Here is a 17,861-nt window from a genome sequence, read left to right as displayed (position 1 = left end):
AAATAGTGAAGTGGGGAGGCATTCGGGCTCCGGTCACCGAGCCAGCTGGTCGGGTCAGCGCTCCGGGCGAGGTCACGGTCGGCCGGTGCCGGGATGGCTGAGTGAGAGTGGCCCAGTGGGTGCCCGGGCGGCGGCCGTGTGTGTGCGCTGAGCGCTGAGCATAGCGCTGAAGTTTGTGACGCCGACAGCGATTAGTAACAATTTTTGAGTGCTCAAACAGTGAGAACATGGTGGCGACGGACACTGAAAGTGGTGCCGAGGACAGTGTATTCACCGACGCCACTTCACAGTCGGAGACTGGTGCAGGGACCGTCGTACGCAGAAAACGGCAATTTTCTGTGCCGGAGATGGTGGCTCGCGCAGAGGGCAGGAAGTCCAAGCGACCGGCGGTGAGTAGACTGTCGAAGTCTCCGCGTGAGACCGCATCGCCCGGCGCAGCTGTGATGTCCGCAGAAGCCCCAGCCACCGTGGAACTCAGCGACGCCGCCATGTCTCGCATTAAGCAAATGCTGGATGGAAGCATCGCAACGGTCATCGCTGCGTTCGAAACAAAGTTCAACAGCATGCAGCAGAGAATCGACGTGCTGGAAGGAGAAGTTATGGACAGGGACGTGGAGATCCGTAGCCTGCATGAGCAGCTGGTGAGACAAGGAAAGGCTCTGGAGGAACAGCAGGAGAGAACAGAGGGCATCGACCTCAACCGCAGACTCTCGACGCTGATCCTCACCTGTGACGACTTCATCTCCAAGACGACTGACGAAGATGTCGAGCAGAAGATCTCCCAGGTGCTGAACCAGAGGTTCCCGTGGCTCAACATGACGCCAAAGGACATCCAGTCGGCTCACAGGCTCCAAGCGAACAACAAAGTTATCGTTCGCTTTGTGAAACGTCGAATGCGTGACGCAGTGTACGAAGGCCGATTCGAGCTGGTCAACAGGACTGCGCGCGACGCTCGCAGACTGTCACCGCTGTACATAACAGAGAGCCTGACTCCCAAGAATCGTGAGGTCTACTCTTACCTGCTGGAAGCCAGGAAACCCGTAAACGGAAGCAAGGTCGCTTCAGTCTTCAGTCGCCGCGGTCTGGTGTTCTGCCGGGTGGAGAGAGGAGGGCCCAACATCAGCGTGCCGGATCTCCAGCGAGCGCAGCGCATCGTGAGCGGGGAGCGCAGCGCTCGGAGACCGCCCCCGGGCAGCGCGCCCTCCCGGCCTCCGGGCGGCCCCCGCCCTCCTGCTCCTGCGGGAAGGAGGGCGTTTATCAGGAACACGTTTATAGCGACCATCATAGTTACCCATACATTCAGCTTACCATTGGGGAATGCTTATTTTACGAAACACTCTTGATGATGTTGCGAGGAGAAAGTCTGAAATTTTCCAAACAACATGCTAAGCGCATAAGATCAGAAGAAGAACATCTAAAACAAAAAATTATTACCGCACATGAAAAATTTAATGAATCCGGACTTGAACAAGACTTAGAGAATTTAGAACTCGCGAAAAGTGAATTAGAGGAATTGAGGAAACCTATAATAGAAGGACTTATTATTCGATCCCGTGTCGCATGGCACGAAGAAGGCGAAAGAAGCTCAAAATACTTTCTGTCTCTTGAGAAGAGAAATGGACAATCCAAATGTATACAATACATCAAAGAGGGAGATCGTATAATTACCCAAACAAAAACTATTATGACTGAATTCACCAAGAACTTACAAGCAAAATATAGGGACAGTAACACGAATACAATAAATAAGAGTATGATTAAAGCTAATATAACGAAAAAATTAATGCAAGCCGACATAGAGAGATTAAATTCTGACCTTACCATGGATGAATTAACATTAGCTTTACAAAGAATGAAGAAAGGAAAAACCCCAGGAGCAAATGGTTTCCCAGCTGAATTCTTCAGAACTTTTTGGAATGAAATTGGACCGTTCTTACACAGAGCCTTTGTTGCATCGCTCAAACAAAATCAAAATTTCCCATCACACCGGGAAGGCATCGTTAAAATGATACCCAAACAAGGTAAATCCCCGCACTCACTAAAAGGATGGCGGCCTATAACGTTATTGAATGTTGACTATAAAATAGTGTCCTCCGCAATAGCAAATAGATTCAGAAGTGTAATCAACCAGATAATTAGCCCCTCCCAAACGGCATATATTTCTGGAAGGTTTTTAGGTGAAAATACTCGTTTATTATTCGACACAATAGAATATGTAAAAGAGAAAAAGATGAAGGCAATAGTTTTAGCTGCTGATTTCGAATCGGCTTTCGAATCAGTATCATGGAATTATCTAAGATCTGTACTAAGGAACATGAATTTTGGTGATCAGTTCTTAAAAATGATAGACTTAATGTATTTGAATCCGAAAAATTACTCACGAATGATGATAAACGGACACTTAGGGTCCAAGATGGCAATAGAGCAAGGAATTAGACAAGGCGATCCATCTTCGGGGTATTTGTTTAATATAGCGGTAGAAGTTTTGACAGGTCTAATAAACAAATCCCAGAAAATTCAAGGAATCAATATATCGCCAACTAAACAGATACGTATTTCACAATATGCAGATGACACTATTTTGTTATTAGACGGCTCAAACGCTTCGGTAGCAGGAGCACTAGACGACCTTACTACATTTGCCGAGCTATCCGGGCTGAAGGTGAACGTAGATAAGACGTCATGCTTACCAATAGGCTCTCTTGGAGGAAATCAAATACCTTTCGATGTAAGAGTCAAAGTAGTCGACGAACTTAAAATTCTGGGAATTTACCTCAGCGCTAATACTAACGAAACCACTAGACGAAATTTGAGAGAAAAAATTGATAGCATTCGTCGAGATATTGCACAATGGAAAAGACGAAATCTGACTCCCGTGGGAAAAATATGCATCATTAAAACTTTACTACTCTCAAAGATTGTTCACCTGTTCATTACATTGCCAAACCCTGATAAAGAAGAAATAAAACTAATTGAGAGTTTATTATTTAACTTTATATGGCAAAACAAAGGTGATAAAATCAAACGCACTAAATTGGTACAAACGTACGAACAGGACGGATTAAAAATGGTAGACGTGAAAGCCTTCATTGATTCGATGAAACTAACATGGCTGAAACGCCTGATGACATCTGAAGCTGACTGGACACAGTTAGCGTACAAAGAATTACCTGATGTTAGAAAGCTTCTTACTTATGGTAAAGCGAAGCTTGCTCTAGTCAAATCCAAAGTGACTAATGGCTTCTATAGGGACCTTATTGATGCACTCATGAGATTTTCTGTAGACTGTAAACACAGTAGTGAGGAAATTTTATCGGAGACAATTTGGTGCTCTGATCATACGAAATTTTCGAAGACTGTTGTCAAAGAATGGGATAGAAAAGGTCTCAGGTTTATTGGCGATTTGTTCGATAAAAAGACAGGAAATGTATACAAAAAAGAGGAAATCGAAAATAATTATGGCATCCAGATGACATTCCTGTGTTATGAGACACTAGTACGCAGCCTTCCACTGTGTTTGCGCAACAGCCCAAATAATTTCGAAAGTCCGAACATACCGTTCAAAATAAACGCGGTGATGAACGAAAATAAGTTTTCGAAGTATTCTTACAATATTTTTGTAAAATCCCTGGCAGCAAAACACACAACAACTAACAAAAGAATCGAGGAAAAATGGAAGAATGACATTGGAAACTATATTATGGGAACATCAAGGAAACTGATTGATGCAGCTTTGTCTACATATTTTGTATTCTTTCACTACAGAATAGTTATGCGTACGTTCCCAACAAATAAATTGCTCCACGTTATGCAAATAGAACCTTCCAACCAATGTTCCTTTTGTGAAGAATCTATTGAGACAATTATACATCTTTTCTGGGAGTGTCCTAAAGTGAAAATTTTCATAAAAGAAGTCCTGTCACATATTAGGCAAAAGTACAACAAAACATTGACAATAAACAAAACAATGTGGTTCTTGCTAAACGATGCAGATGACATTGAAGTTCTCATTATTACGCTTTGTAAATATGTCACACACAAAGCACGATTGAATAAAAGTAAACCTACCTTGAACGTTATGCTAAACGTATTGAGGATCGAAGCACAAAAAGAGTATATTTTATTCAAATCTAAAAACAAACTAAACGAATTCCAAACTAAATGGGGAGCACTCGAACAAATCCTCAAATAGGAAGCGTACATTCTCTGAACTTGCGACGGATAGGTGTCAGCAGCGTCCCGGAAGCCGCAGGCACAATAAATCACGACATGAAAACAGGAAAGCGCGCGACACACACACACACACACGCCCCCCCCACACACACACCCACACACACCCACACACACCCCCACACACACCCCACACACACACACGTCCACACTTTTTTCTTTTCTTTTTTAATTCGCGTCGTTTTTACCGAGGCCCCCACCCCTATGACCCATCCGGGCCAACCCGGGACCGGCCCCTGTGGGTCGGTCGGCTGGCCGGGCGTGCGAGACGCCAGCCGGTCTGGATGACGTCTCGCACTCCCGGTCGGTGGCTAGGGAGCACCGCCCGACGGGATGAGTCGGTCGCCGGGCGGTGCGGGTGGGGGCTGGCCGGCCCGCCTGGAGGTACACCGGGGCGGTATCCCCTAGCCCTCCCCGGTCGGGGAGGCATCTTCTAGACCTCCCCGGGGCCGGGACGGTTGTCATATGGGTTAAGACACCGTCCCGTCCTGGCCAGGCGGGCTTTAGATACTTTTTATTCATTTTAACCATGCATTGGCTCGTGAACATGCATTGTGGTACAGTTTAACTGTCTTATAAGTGTATGAATAATGTATATGCAAGACACACACGCGCACGCTCACAAACTCAAACATACTGCACCCAATCATACAGCATTTGTGCATGCGCGGGCGCGGCCGCGCGCTCTTCTTGGCGCGCGCGGGCGCCGGTGTAGGCGCTGGTGGCTGGGGCGGGCGTGCGCTGTGTGCGAGCGGGTGCCCTGTTTCAATATGTTTCAATATTATTGTAAACTGTTTTGCAGCTCAACCTCCAAACAATACCTACCTATTGATTTTGGTGCAACAGTGAAAAAAACTTCATACCAAATGCTCGCTTTTTGTTTTGTTTTCTTGTTTATATAGTGTTCGCCTGTGTCGTCCATTGGGTAGGTCAGAGCGCCAATATGGAAGGATACGGGTCAGTGTTCTGTGTTTGGCGTCTTTGTTGTGTTGTTGCGCATTGGAGAGGAACAATGTATGTTGCGGTGTGGCACGAAAATAAACCGTTCAACCGAGAAAAAAAAAAAAATAGTGAAGTGGGGAAGAACGGGCACTGAGCAGTTGTCTCCTAATCGAGGTTTCGAATTTTAACATTTCGCTGAGTGCTGATTTTACTCCATTGAAAAGAACAGTTTTGAATGGTTGCGCGTTGGCTTGAATTAGGCCGAAAAAAACTTAAACATTAAGCAAATATTGGTTGTTTTTCCTACTTTTTTTCGATTTCTGGATATATCAGTAACTGTTTACGGACAATTTGCAATGATTTAATTGCATCACGAATTAACGTAACTGTTTTAGCGGCATGCATAACGTTAGTGAAGCCTGCGATTCCCACTTAACTTCAGTAGTTGAGTTACATTGTCATGAAACTTGTATAGGCGGGTGTCACTTGTAATACACTGGTTAACTGATACTGTAAAATAACTATGACAACGACACATAAAAATTACCCGCGGCATGTTTCTGATGACTGAGGTTCTCAAGGGAAGATCAGGGGATCCGCCATTCGGCCCGAGCAAATTAGCACCGCCACTTAGTCCCGGTCTGGCAGGTCGATTTGGCGAACAGGAGTCGGACCGTGTCAGGGGACGGAAATAATGAAATTAGTCGCGGCGTCCCGCCTGCGGACACGGCCGGTGTCCGATGACCAGGGGTCGGGACGACAGAGCCGCCGAATCCCTCCGGTGTCAGCTGCGGCGCTACACCAGGTCGCAATGACGTGCCGCGGGGTATAGCCTGCTGTTGCGGCCGAGACGATATTGACCATGTTTCCACGGGCACTCGTGATCCGGATTACCAAATTTAAATCGTATAAGTTGTATCAAACTCTTCGTTACAAGCGATACGTTATAGTGGATTAGCTTTATATAATCACTTTAATCTCTTATTTTCAATTTCGTATATCGTCCAAGTACCTATGATACTGGATTACCTAATCCACTTTTACTGATCCAGATCACATTTGCCCATGGAAACCGGGCCAATGACATAATGCCCATGCTTTTATATTTATGTGCTGATTTGTTCATGAAAATACACGGAAAGAACAGAAGTGCCTCAGCAGTCAGTGAACAACAGAACAGCTCCCATTGACATATTTTGGCTGCATAACATGTTTCTATAAGTCCCGATTCAAATTTCAGCTCTGTGGTTAAATCAGTTGCTTTAAAAGTAAATGCATTGCATTGCTCCATAGTGAATGTCGGTATGTGAAGAGCGATGAATTTCTTTTTTTACGGTATATTTTTCTTTTATAATTAGCTACAGCGCATAGGTGTTTAGGGTGCGCAGTCAAGCCGTATACCTTCGGTGTCGACACATACCACTCGAACAATACCGCAAAAGAGCCGCACAATTTCGAAATATAGAAACTTGCCAGCCGTATTTACGGATGGAAGAAAACTATTGTTTAGCCCTCGCCCATGTAGGGGGGGGGGGGGGTTGGTGCAACCCCCCCCCTGAGGTTTTTCGGAAATAGTGCAAAAACGGCGGCGCGCAGCGCCGCCAAATTTTGGGTACCTTATGGGGCAAGCCTTGCGCATCTTTTGATAAAAAAATTTGACCGGGTCATGTCAGGTCACGGAGTTATGACGTCACAAAGGGAACAGCCTCCGGCCGGATTTTCACAAACTGAGTGCCAACGCCCGAGGTTTCCTGCCGGTGGTACGGACATCGGTTGATGGATCGTGATGAAACTTCCCATGCATGTTGGGGCAAGTATTGGCTATCATATGGTATAAGAAACTTGACCGGGTCAGGTCAGGTCACGGAGCTATGACGTCACAAGAGGAACAGCGTCCGGTACTATTTTTGAAAAGCGCCCGAACCACTATTTTGCTAATTCTTGTCACCTCGATGGGAATATGCAGCAATATTAGCTTCTATAGGGAGCAAATGGACCTCCCAAATCCAAAAATACAATCAGATTTCAAAAATTTAAATTTTGATTTTTCGAATTTCTGCCGCCGACTGTGACCTTGCCGACTTCCGGCGCTCCCAACGCGCTATTTTTAGAGCTAGGGAAATGAAATACATACCAAACGATAGAGAATTGATCATGGAACACGATAGTGAAGGTTTCAAGTCGATATCTCCCACCGTTTTGCCGCAATCGCCGCGGAAAGTTGAAAAAGTCTATTTTTCCGAAAAATTTGACCTTTGACCGGTCAAAAGTAGGTCAAATGTTGACCTAGGACCAAAAAATATACCACCAATCGCGAGATCTCGTTGAGAGCAATCCGTTGGTCTTTTCCGCTAAGCTCTACGACGCTCCGTTTTCAAACGCCAAGGGGGGGGGGGTCGCACCAACCCCCCCCCTGCATGGGCGAAGGTGGCAGATCGCCGTTTACGGGCGAGGGTTAGTACAACACATCAGTGACCGGTTTACATGGTTGCATTTACATTCATAAGCGTTACAAATATGTAGTAGATATGTGGCATATCTTCGCACCAAATAAACGCAGCTACGGTGCGAGTTCAAGTTTATTTCATTGCCGCGGTTATGTTATCATAAAACGGGATTGGTTCGCGACAAAACACCTCATTTAACCGGTACGGCATATGTAACTAGAAAGTCTGGAGTGGCAAAAACGGGATTGGTTCGCGACAAAACACCTCATTTAACCGTCTTGGCTTCTTGGCTTATTTCTTGGCTTCTTGGCTTCTTGGCTATATTTAACCGTCTTGGCTTTCTCTCTTTAACAGTTTCCAGTACTGCCATGCAAACCTCATTCAACCAAAGCGGATGCCGTATTCGTTTTGCCAGCCTGTCACCACGCCAGACTAATACAAAAAGTCTGTTCAGCCCCGTTTTTATAGGTTTTCAATGGTAATGGCCGTCAGTATATCGGGTTTTACGGCCCTTGGCCTGGCTACGAGCGTAATCCTGTACTGGGGAGCATGTTAGGCTGCCGCTGGGCATGCATGCAATAAATACAAACATGCATCTACCTGCTGCTATAGTGGAGAAGGCTGGCCAGGGGTCCGCATAATAACATACATACCTGTCTCGTCGTCTGCGTCGTTCGTCGTGCCCACGAGAGGTCCTTTGTCGGCACCTCAGTCGTCGATCGACCGGCTCGCTGACCTTTGGGACTGGCCACCGCACGGCCGGCGGACCAGGACGGGCCTCCACTACCAACCAATGGAACAATCAGGAACGCCCGCCTCCTGCACTGCCGCTACTGCCGCTCGGACAGACTATGTACACGTTAGGAATGGCCGGCCTGGCCAGACCCAGCCAGGCAGGCTATTCCTATTGGGCAGGCAGGCCACGATATCGACTGACGTTCATAGGCAGACTAAGGTTATGGGCATTGGGCAGGCAGAACATGCAGTGGTTCCATATTCACATCCCCATACAGAGTCCAGCTGTGTTCGGCTGCGGGCTGTTTTATGTTTATGCACCGTGTCTAAAGCTAAACAGTAAAATTTGTTCACTTGCGTTAAATTTCTATTTGGCACCGTCGAGATGAAAGGTGAATACGATAAGATTTGCAATGCTGATTTATTCAAATGATATATCTTTCCTCTTTCCTAGCTTTCTCTCCATATCTCTCTCTCTCTTCTCTCTCTCTCTCTCTCTCTCTCTCTCTCTCTCTCTCTCTCTCTCTCTCTCTCTCTCTCTCTCTCTCTCTCTCTCTCTCTCTCTCTCTCTCTCTCTCTCTCTCTCTCTCTCTCTCTCTCTCTCTCTCTCTCTCTCTCTCTCTCTCTCTCTCTCTCTCTCTCTCTCTCTCTCTCTCTCTCTCTCTCTCTCTCTCTCTCTCTCTCTCTCTCTCTCCTCGGCTTTGGATTGTTATCATCCAAAACCTGCACAAATACCATGTCGCCACGGAATCTGTTTGAAGACTGAAACTCTACCACAAATCTAATTTTCGAATCGATTTTGATTCGTTAAAGTGGCACAAATACCGTTTAAAACCCCATTAACGCCGATAACTGGTCCATCAATATCCGTTACCGCCCGTTCCCGGTCGATGGCTCGACTAACTGACCTCGTCTGTGACACATCCACACCTCAGTTAACAGCGCCTGTACCTGTGTTCCAGAGGAGCGGCACTGCACGTCAGACGGCACCTGTTTCACGGTCGTCCGCAGCCCCACCGTGCCCTACAGCGGTGTCCGCGACACGTGCGGAAGGCAAAAGGTGAGTCGTGGTGCAGATTGTCGCAACGGATTTACCGTGGATCAATTTCGTTGCTGAATGTATTGTTCCTGTTATGAAATAACGTCTCAGTTTGCATGTCAAATTCAAATGCAGCGTGCAAAAAGTAATAAGTTGATGATACTGTCGGGCTAGGTTCTTTGATCATTACTATTAAACTCAACCGCACTGGACACTGCAGGAGTGTTGTGGTGTGTAACTAGCGACGCTTTTGGCGCTGTCGCCGCATTGTAAACACATTTATACTGCTTAGAGGTGCTGGCGTTTCCCGGCGTACTTACTGACCTCTCGGTCAGGGCGTGCCGGCCAACGTCGGCGAGCTGGAGCAGCTCTCCGAGGTGCTGGGGAGCGGCTCCTACTGGGCTCAACCACCCTCCTTCGTCACTGAGAGCATCACCAGAGCCACCAGTAGCACCAACGGCACCACCATCACCACCAATCCAGACGTCCATATCAGCACCAGAGGCCCTGCTGAGGACGACGGCAGCTTTTACGGCAGTGAGGACATCAGCTTAATGCCTAACACCGACACCGACAGTGGCGGTGCAGAATGCGTCGCCGTGGAGGTGCGAGGTTCCCCTCCGGTCGTTCGTCAGACCACAGACTGTCAGCGGTCATCCACCGCCGTCTGCCGCCTTCTACCCGGTACGTACCGACCTGTTCGTAAGCTCTGGAATGCGGCTAGGTTCCTCCCAGGAAGTTGTGTGACCCCTCACTGTCGCCTACGCTCTGACCGATGGGGTGTGTATGGTTTTAGTGACAGCCAGCCTGGTAATTGAATAAGGCTGCGCCTACAGGCTGTCTTTACCTTTAGCCTCCTACAGGCTGCTCTGGCTTACGCTCTACAAATATGTAGTTTAACAAACATTCACACTGATATCCGCGTCGCCCGTTATTGAAGTGTCAGCTTATTACAGAGCCCGTAAGAACGAACGCAGGTTTCATTCCTTTTTTATAAGTCTGCAATTTGCCAATTTTCATTTGTAATATTTTATAAATGGTGCCCTCACTATATCCATTGAAAATTAGAAAAGCAAACCACTATACTGTACGCAACTGGCACCTCAGCTCTCCACAAGCCAAGAAAGCCCATCTCATTTCCGTCCTTTGCTTTCTGATAACCATCTCAATGAAGGGCCGCGCCCGCGCGAGGCTCCTATCATCTGAAACTTTCCACTATCTGCGCCGCCACGTTCCTTGACCGCCGATGACCACCTGTGCAGCGGACCGGGCCAAAACGGAGTCGGCTCGGTCGATGGTGGGGTCGTATTGGAAGTATAATCCCGATAGGGCCTGCCGGGCCACTGCGCGGGCCGCGCCGACCAGCCGGCGGACCGGTCGTGCCTGGTCCGATCCCATTGGATCCGAAGGCTCGTCGTTGCGCCCCAGAGGCCAGAGACGTCCGCTGAGGCGCGACACTGGCCTCCCCTCTCCACACGGAGACTCCTCTTTGGGTGGGGGAGGGGAGGGTCAGAGGCCGGTCAGTGGCCAGGAATTGGACGACAGGAAGGAGGCAAGTGAATGACGAACGATGCCCGGATAGCAGCGTGTTTGTTAGCGAAAAATATGACGCCACGTTTTTCACAAGTAGGAATGCTTTATATTTTTCGCTTAGCATTTTTCCCTCAAAATATGCAATACTAAAGATAGCAACGCGGCACATCATTTTTTTTTTTTGTTAAAACGTACGGAACATCGCGCATTTCCTTATACAGGGTGTTTCACAATAAATGTTACTTTTGGATAGCTTAAATGAAGATCTTACTTGTTCGTAAGCGCGTAAATTTTATATGCATTTTGCTGCAAATTTGTAGCGGTTTTTAGTCCTTACATTTTTTTTTTTTTTTACAAACCGTCAACGGTTCCATCAGTATGGACGTGCAATGCCAACACCGTCAAAACGGGTCAATTCGCCGTGTACAGATGATGAGGCGGTATGGGTGGTCATGCATTACGGCGCTTTGCGGAGTCTGACCGCAGTGCGACGGAGTTTCGGTAGCCATTTAAAAAGGAGGAAGGATATTCCGTCAAAAATGTCTTTCAAACGGGTAGTAGAAAGGTTCCAGAAGACTGGAAACACGAGACCAGCCCCGACTCCTGGCCGGACGGCGATCCCAGAGAATCTGGTTGAAAAAGTCAGACGGAAGGGTGGCATAGTGGAGAACTCGTGAAGGGTGCTGAACTGAAAGTTATATGTTCATCAGTCCTACTGTTCTGCTGTCTCATGAGGTAATACTCATGAGCCATATTGTAATACATGTCACTGAAACATCGTCGTTTGAAAAGCAACATTCATTGTGAAGGACCCTGAAGCTTAACAGCGAATTGACCTGTTTTGATGGTGTGGACATTGCACGTACATAAAGAATGCAGTTGATGATTCGTCATAGTTTTTGTAAGGATAAAAAACCCGAAAGAATTTGCAACAAAATGAATATGGAATTTATGGGCATACGAATAGCTGAGGTCATTTTAAAAGCTTATCAAAAGTAACGTTTATTGTGAAACACCCTGTACCTTTGGGAAATCCCGCTTTTTTCGATCACACAGGATCCGTAATCCACTTGTGCGACATCCAAACACCTTGCATTTCGAAGCAACAGCGCACACTCCCCTGACGCTGTCGGCACAGTGGCACCGATGCACAAACAGTGTAATTGGGTTGGGTTCGACAACGGTCGGCACTCCCCGAGAGTCTAGTGCTCCGTTTATGGGTGCCGGCTGCAGGCATTGGACTTGACACGCGGCTCAAAGCATGCAAAGCATGCCAGGCGTCAGTTCGTGTGACGGAAAAGGTTTTGTGTTGTGTATGAGGATTTCCTGTCAGAAATGTGATGGTGATTTTAAGTTGATTTATGCTCTGTATATGCTGCATTCGTAGCAGAAGCATCGTTTTTTTGTGGCTCGTATTTATTTATAATGTCTTTTTGCTTTTTATTTTGTTCCTTTTCTAAGCGATAAGAAATTCAGGTAACAAATTTTGTCATGTGACTCTGAAACTTCCTCCCGTGACATTTACTTTTATTCCTTGGTAGATGACCTCTGACTCTTCCTGAGTGCCTTCTGAACAAATCAAACAACCTCTGACATTCTGGCTCACTCCTGACAGCTGACCCTCTGTACAGCCCCAGGTGACCTCTGACCATCCGTCCTTCTCCAGATAACTTCTGTCCCTGTCCTTCCATTGAAGGACAGGGACAATTGACCCCTGGCCCTTCACATCTCCCCAGGTGACCCTTGTCCCTCAGTCTTTCCCCAGGTGACCTCTGACCCTCCGTGTCTTCCCAGGTGACCTCTGACCCTCCGTCCCTCCCTAGGTGACCCGTGGCGGTGGCCGGCCGAGTTGCCCTCGCCGGGTCGGCTGCGTTCACCCGGCTACCCCGCCGGCTACCCTCCGCTGCTAGATCTGCGTACGGAGCTGCGAGCCCCTGCCGGCAGCCGGCTGGCAGTGCGCGTGGAACGACTGCAGCTGGAGGTGCAGCCGGACTGTCTGTACGACTCACTGCAGATCAGCTGGCCGCCCGACGGCCGGGCGACGCTGTGTGGTCGGCACCATGAGAGGTGAGTGAGACTGATCGACGGCACTCGGAGGGGGTCGGGTCTCGGCCTGTACGGTCTGGAACTGACCAGCTCAGAGACAGCGGCGGTTACTCCGCAGTCGCGGCTGCTATCCGGCAGTTTAAATCGATTCCAGAAGTCGTGGAACCGAAGGGGCTGATTCTGAGAATGGCTTCAATAGTATTAAAGTCTCTGGGGCACATGATTGTAAATTTGCGGTTCTCAGAAAGCAAATCCGGTTTCCAAATATATCGCAGCAGCTCAATGGCATAACAAGGGCATTGAAGGAGATGATTCTTAATGTCCCCCACCTAGCAACATATGTATATGCGGAACCAAGCCCACCAAACTGTCAAAGGTCTTGCGATGCTAACGCCCATTGCTCATACTTGTTTCAATCACCAGGCTCACTGGTGTTGAAATGGGGCGAGTACCTAATTTTGATCATATCACTTACCAGCAAATTGTTCGAATGCTTTTGTTTTGCTTATTCTGCAATTCTAAGATACGAACAGAGTTGTTGGTGAAAGCACGTTTCTGCTCAGAGAGTGTTGGAAGTTTTAATGATTGAGAATGTGAGTTAGACTTGTGCTATAATTGACAAAGTTTCTCTCAGGTACGGGATCTTTCAACTTCGTAATCCTTCTTGGGTCTAAGTCCACAAGCTTTTTCACTCTAAAAAGCAAAGTATTCGCAAAAAGATGGTATTTTTGGAGGTGGTATATAAGAAGTGAAACTTGCTGCAGGTAATCATTTGATCAATATAATCATAGACCTCTACGTATGTAGAGGTATGTAGAGGTCTATGATACAATACAACCCAAAAAGTATCTACACGCTACACAGCCTCTCTTGACTAACGACTCTCACTTTTACGCCCTGAAAGACGGCGCGGCTCGGCCATCAGCCGCTGGGTGCATTACGACTACCACCCGTCCCCCGGTAATCCAGGCCAAATGGCGGCGTTGATACGGCTGGTACGCCGGGCTGATTACCAGGATACGCAGCTGGGACCGTATACGATAATGATGTAAGGCGAACCTAAGCTCCCGTTGCCTTCCCCATCGCCCCATTAGCTTCGTACCTTCTGTTTCTGTAATCATCTGAGTGATGACGGCTGTCGCGTTGCCGTTTTTCGGTGAATGGAAAAAGTGAATGGTTGATCAACACAAATGATGATGTTGAATGCGAAATGCAAGTGCAACATCGGCTGATATCAAGAACGAGCTGCAAAATGATGTAGATAAAATATGTGGCTGATGTTTCTTTTTGAACATAATTAGAAAATAACTTAGTGACTATTCAAGTGTAAAATTTGTCCAATCAGTGCACCGATCTGTTCCTATGAGGAAGCATATCATTGCTTCGTCGACTTTTAGCTTTATACATACAGTGTGTGAATGAAGGTTTGAAACACTACTGTCAATAGGTACATCGTAGCTAAGAAGCTATTTTTTAAATAAACTAATGTTTCATAAAATATGTGTCTAACTGTGTTCCAACGATGAGCAGTGAGAGTTAGTAAGCTCTCGGCCATTCTATGCAGTCAGAACATTATGCCCCTAACACTTATTACGGCAACCGGTCGTTTCCTGGCGCTATCGCAGGTATAACACAGCGCACGGCTGGTTAACGACCTTTGTGTGGGAGGGTGGGGGTGATAAATGACGATGCCCGCCACCGGCCACCGTCCACGGCCGTAACAGGCCGCGACAGCACGCGCCGACGATCGCCCCCTCCCCACCCCTCCCGGTCCCCTCACCCGGTCCTGTGTGCGCACACCACGGTGTCGGTGGGTTGATGTGTGTTTGCATGCGCGTTAGTTGTCGATATGGTGATTATTCAATATGGGCGCCATGTATATTTCCTGGTCTCGAATGACTTGCAGTCTAATCTCAATAAGAACCAAGAGCAAGCTCCTGGGGGCCAGTGGAGTGCACTGAAAAGCGCCGGATGGTTTGGTTGCTTTAGTTTGATGACTCACTGGTCAGAGAAATGATCATCCTCGCTGAGCTTACACGAACCGGCTGTTTGATTCATTTTATCTCCCGGAAACGTGTTTTCGTTAGGATACGGCAGGCAATATACCTTTAAAAGCCTGCTCCGTTGCGAATATTTTACTTCCTGGCACGTGGTTTCTCTGCGCTTTATGGGCAGTTCATCTGTTGATCTACGAATAGCAGCTTGTTTTATTGATCATTGTTTGCCACAATACGAGGGCTGACATTTTAAGGAAACCCAGTTACATCGTATTGGAGGCAGCCGTTATGTAAATTTCCAAGTCTGCGATTTCAAGGCTGCGAGCGATATAGGGACGAAATTACCTTCCCGATCAATTCTGACCCCTCGCTTGCTGAGCAATGTCGTCTACCTTATTTTTTCGCTAAAAGTATGGTAAGAAAGGAAGCAATTAAGTGTGTTTTGAGCAACGGTTTTAGGTTTGATGCTTGTTAATGCTGCAGTAACCACTCTTTTAGAAATGTATCAGCCTTACATACTTAGTTTAGAAAGTGATAAGGCCACTGGTGATATTTGTTACTGGTTCCACTGTGTATGTATTTACAGGTTCCACTATACCATCACTTTATGTAGTAGTTGATTTGTTGTCAGCTTCATGTTGCGTAACATGGCCTCAAGATCAGCTCAAGATCTCCATTATTTTATGTCGCAGGGCTTTTGTTAAATTGAATTTTATGTTCATGTTATTTTCTTCGCCGCTTGGAACCTGGTCTCAAACAGAGTTATGTTAGACATTGTAATAAGCTCGCTCTGTTCCTCATCTCGTGGGAAGTTGGTGGCGAGTTCAAAGCTTATTGCACTGTATCTACGTCGTGCTAGAGCTGTAATACCGGTACGAAGTGGACCTATGACCAAATAAAGTGGCGCTCGCCAGCCCTGGTCGATTGTTAGGCTTTGTCGTTTCAGCATGCTATAAAACAAGGCATATGCGACGAAGGCGACGAATGCCAACTGCTTAAACATACATACACACATTAATCGAGTCAGATGACCAAGGTCATGTTAATAAGCACACAAACAGTGCAAGTGGAGACATGTGTTTATTATACAGACACGTATGTTATTATATCTTTTCAGCCGAAGCTATTTCACTCCGTTTTCAGTATTTGTGAATATTTTATATGGAAATGCTTTTTTTCATAATATTTTCAAAGATGTTATCCATGTACCTGTTAAATTCATAGTCCGCCCCGGTACCAGGCGCTATGGTCCGTCCGACCTTCTTCGTCCCGAAATATATTCTCTTTGTAAATGTTTTATCAATCTTGGTGTATAACCCTGGCTATATCGCGATGAACTCTGCTGTTTGCTATTCTCTGTTGGAAGCAGGTACCTACTGAAAAGACCATCTCCGTCAGCTGACACTCGAGTGGGTCGGTGACGAAAACGGGGCGGCGTGAGGCGCGCCGGTGGTGTCAGACGCGGAGAAATGACCGGGGCTGACGGCCGGCGGGGGGGGGGGGACCGACCGCGCTCTCCGGCCGCCGCTCGGCGCAGAGCTGCCGCCCGACTGCCGTCACCCATCCATCGGCGCGGCCGGCTGTTTTCGCCTCCGGCTGACGTACGCCACCGCAGGGAGACTGAATAACTCATTGGACGGCCCCCAGTCGGTCGGCAGGGCAGTGCACGTGGCTCCGCTCAGCTCAATTGCGGAGACGTGGTCCATGCCGCCACGAGCACGGTCTCCGCAGTGGGAGGTGGGGGTCCACGTCCATGGGTTCTCAGGAATGAATGACACCGAAGAGACACGTATAGACCGCGCAGGTGTGCTTGACGACGGACAAGAACGGCACAGTGGGCCGGTATGTTCTGGCTCAGCCCGGCCATCCCGCTGGCTTTGGAAGCAATGTGGAGTCAAACATTAGAGCGCATTTATGTATTATGCTGACTCTCATCAGTTGAACAAACTGTCGAGAGTAATAACTTCAACGGGATTGCTGCGAGCGATATAGAGGGAAATAACCTTCCCGATAAATTCTGACCACTCGCTTGCTGAGAAATGTCGTCTACCTTATTGTTTCGTTAAAAGTATAATAAGAAAGGAAGCAAGAAGTTGTGTTTTGGGCAGTGGTTTTAGGTTTGATGCTTGTTAATGCTGCAGTCACCACTCTTAGAAGTGTATCAGCTCTGCATACTTAGTTTATAAAGTGATAAAGGCCACTGGTGACATTTGTTAGTAAAAACACAACTTAATGTGTTAGTGACATTTGGTGACATTTGTTTTAGGTTAGTTTGTGGCCACAGCATCAACTGCACCAACTCTAGTAACCGAATGACACTTTGCATACGATATTGGCGATCGCTGCATGTTGATTATAGCAAGTCGGTGACTCTTACTACAATCTATATCATTAGAGGCTGACTTTATAGGTATCATTGGTGGCCGGTGTGATGCTTGAAAACAAAGTTAAGCAGTGAAACCAGTATAACGCCTTTTGGGGCGACTAACGGAGCGAGCGAGAGGGTGGGCCTTGCACGTGCGAAATTGCGAGGGGGTACCTCCAACTGACTTGTGCACGGCACCCTACTAACCGGTCTCTAGCGACGTGCCAAATTTGGGCACAATCGGCCCAGCCGTTCTCGAGATCTGAAAGCGGCACCCTGCACGTGCGCACGTGCAAAATGGGTCCCAACTGACTTGTGCACGGCACCCTACTAACCGGTCCCTAACTGTGTACCAAATTTGAGCGCAATCGGTCGAGCCGTTCTCGAGATCTGGAAACGACCCCTGCACGTGCGCACGTGCAGCAGCACCCCAACTCTGGCACATGGATATGCAGTGCCTAGTGGGTGCCTACCTACATGCCAACTTTCAGCGCAATCGGCCAAGTAGTTACCGAGATATTGCAACA

General features: G+C 47.5%; 1 protein-coding gene across 1 annotated transcript in view; it reads left to right on the top strand.

Annotated features, from left to right (window-relative positions):
• Positions 1-17,861, top strand: part of LOC122381843 — a 91,901-nt gene that overhangs the window by 24,544 nt on the left and 49,496 nt on the right. The window contains exons 9-11 of the mRNA XM_043366545.1: positions 9,317-9,414; positions 9,729-10,077; positions 12,750-12,993. Of these exons, the coding sequence (XP_043222480.1) occupies positions 9,317-9,414; positions 9,729-10,077; positions 12,750-12,993 (691 nt within the window). The remainder of the gene's footprint in view (positions 1-9,316; positions 9,415-9,728; positions 10,078-12,749; positions 12,994-17,861) is intronic.

This window comes from Amphibalanus amphitrite, unplaced genomic scaffold (genome assembly GCF_019059575.1).
Source record: "Amphibalanus amphitrite isolate SeventyFive unplaced genomic scaffold, NRLGWU_Aamphi_draft 000128F_arrow, whole genome shotgun sequence".
Lineage (NCBI taxonomy): Eukaryota > Metazoa > Arthropoda > Thecostraca > Balanomorpha > Balanidae > Amphibalanus > Amphibalanus amphitrite.
This window is presented reverse-complemented; position numbering and strand designations above follow the sequence as displayed.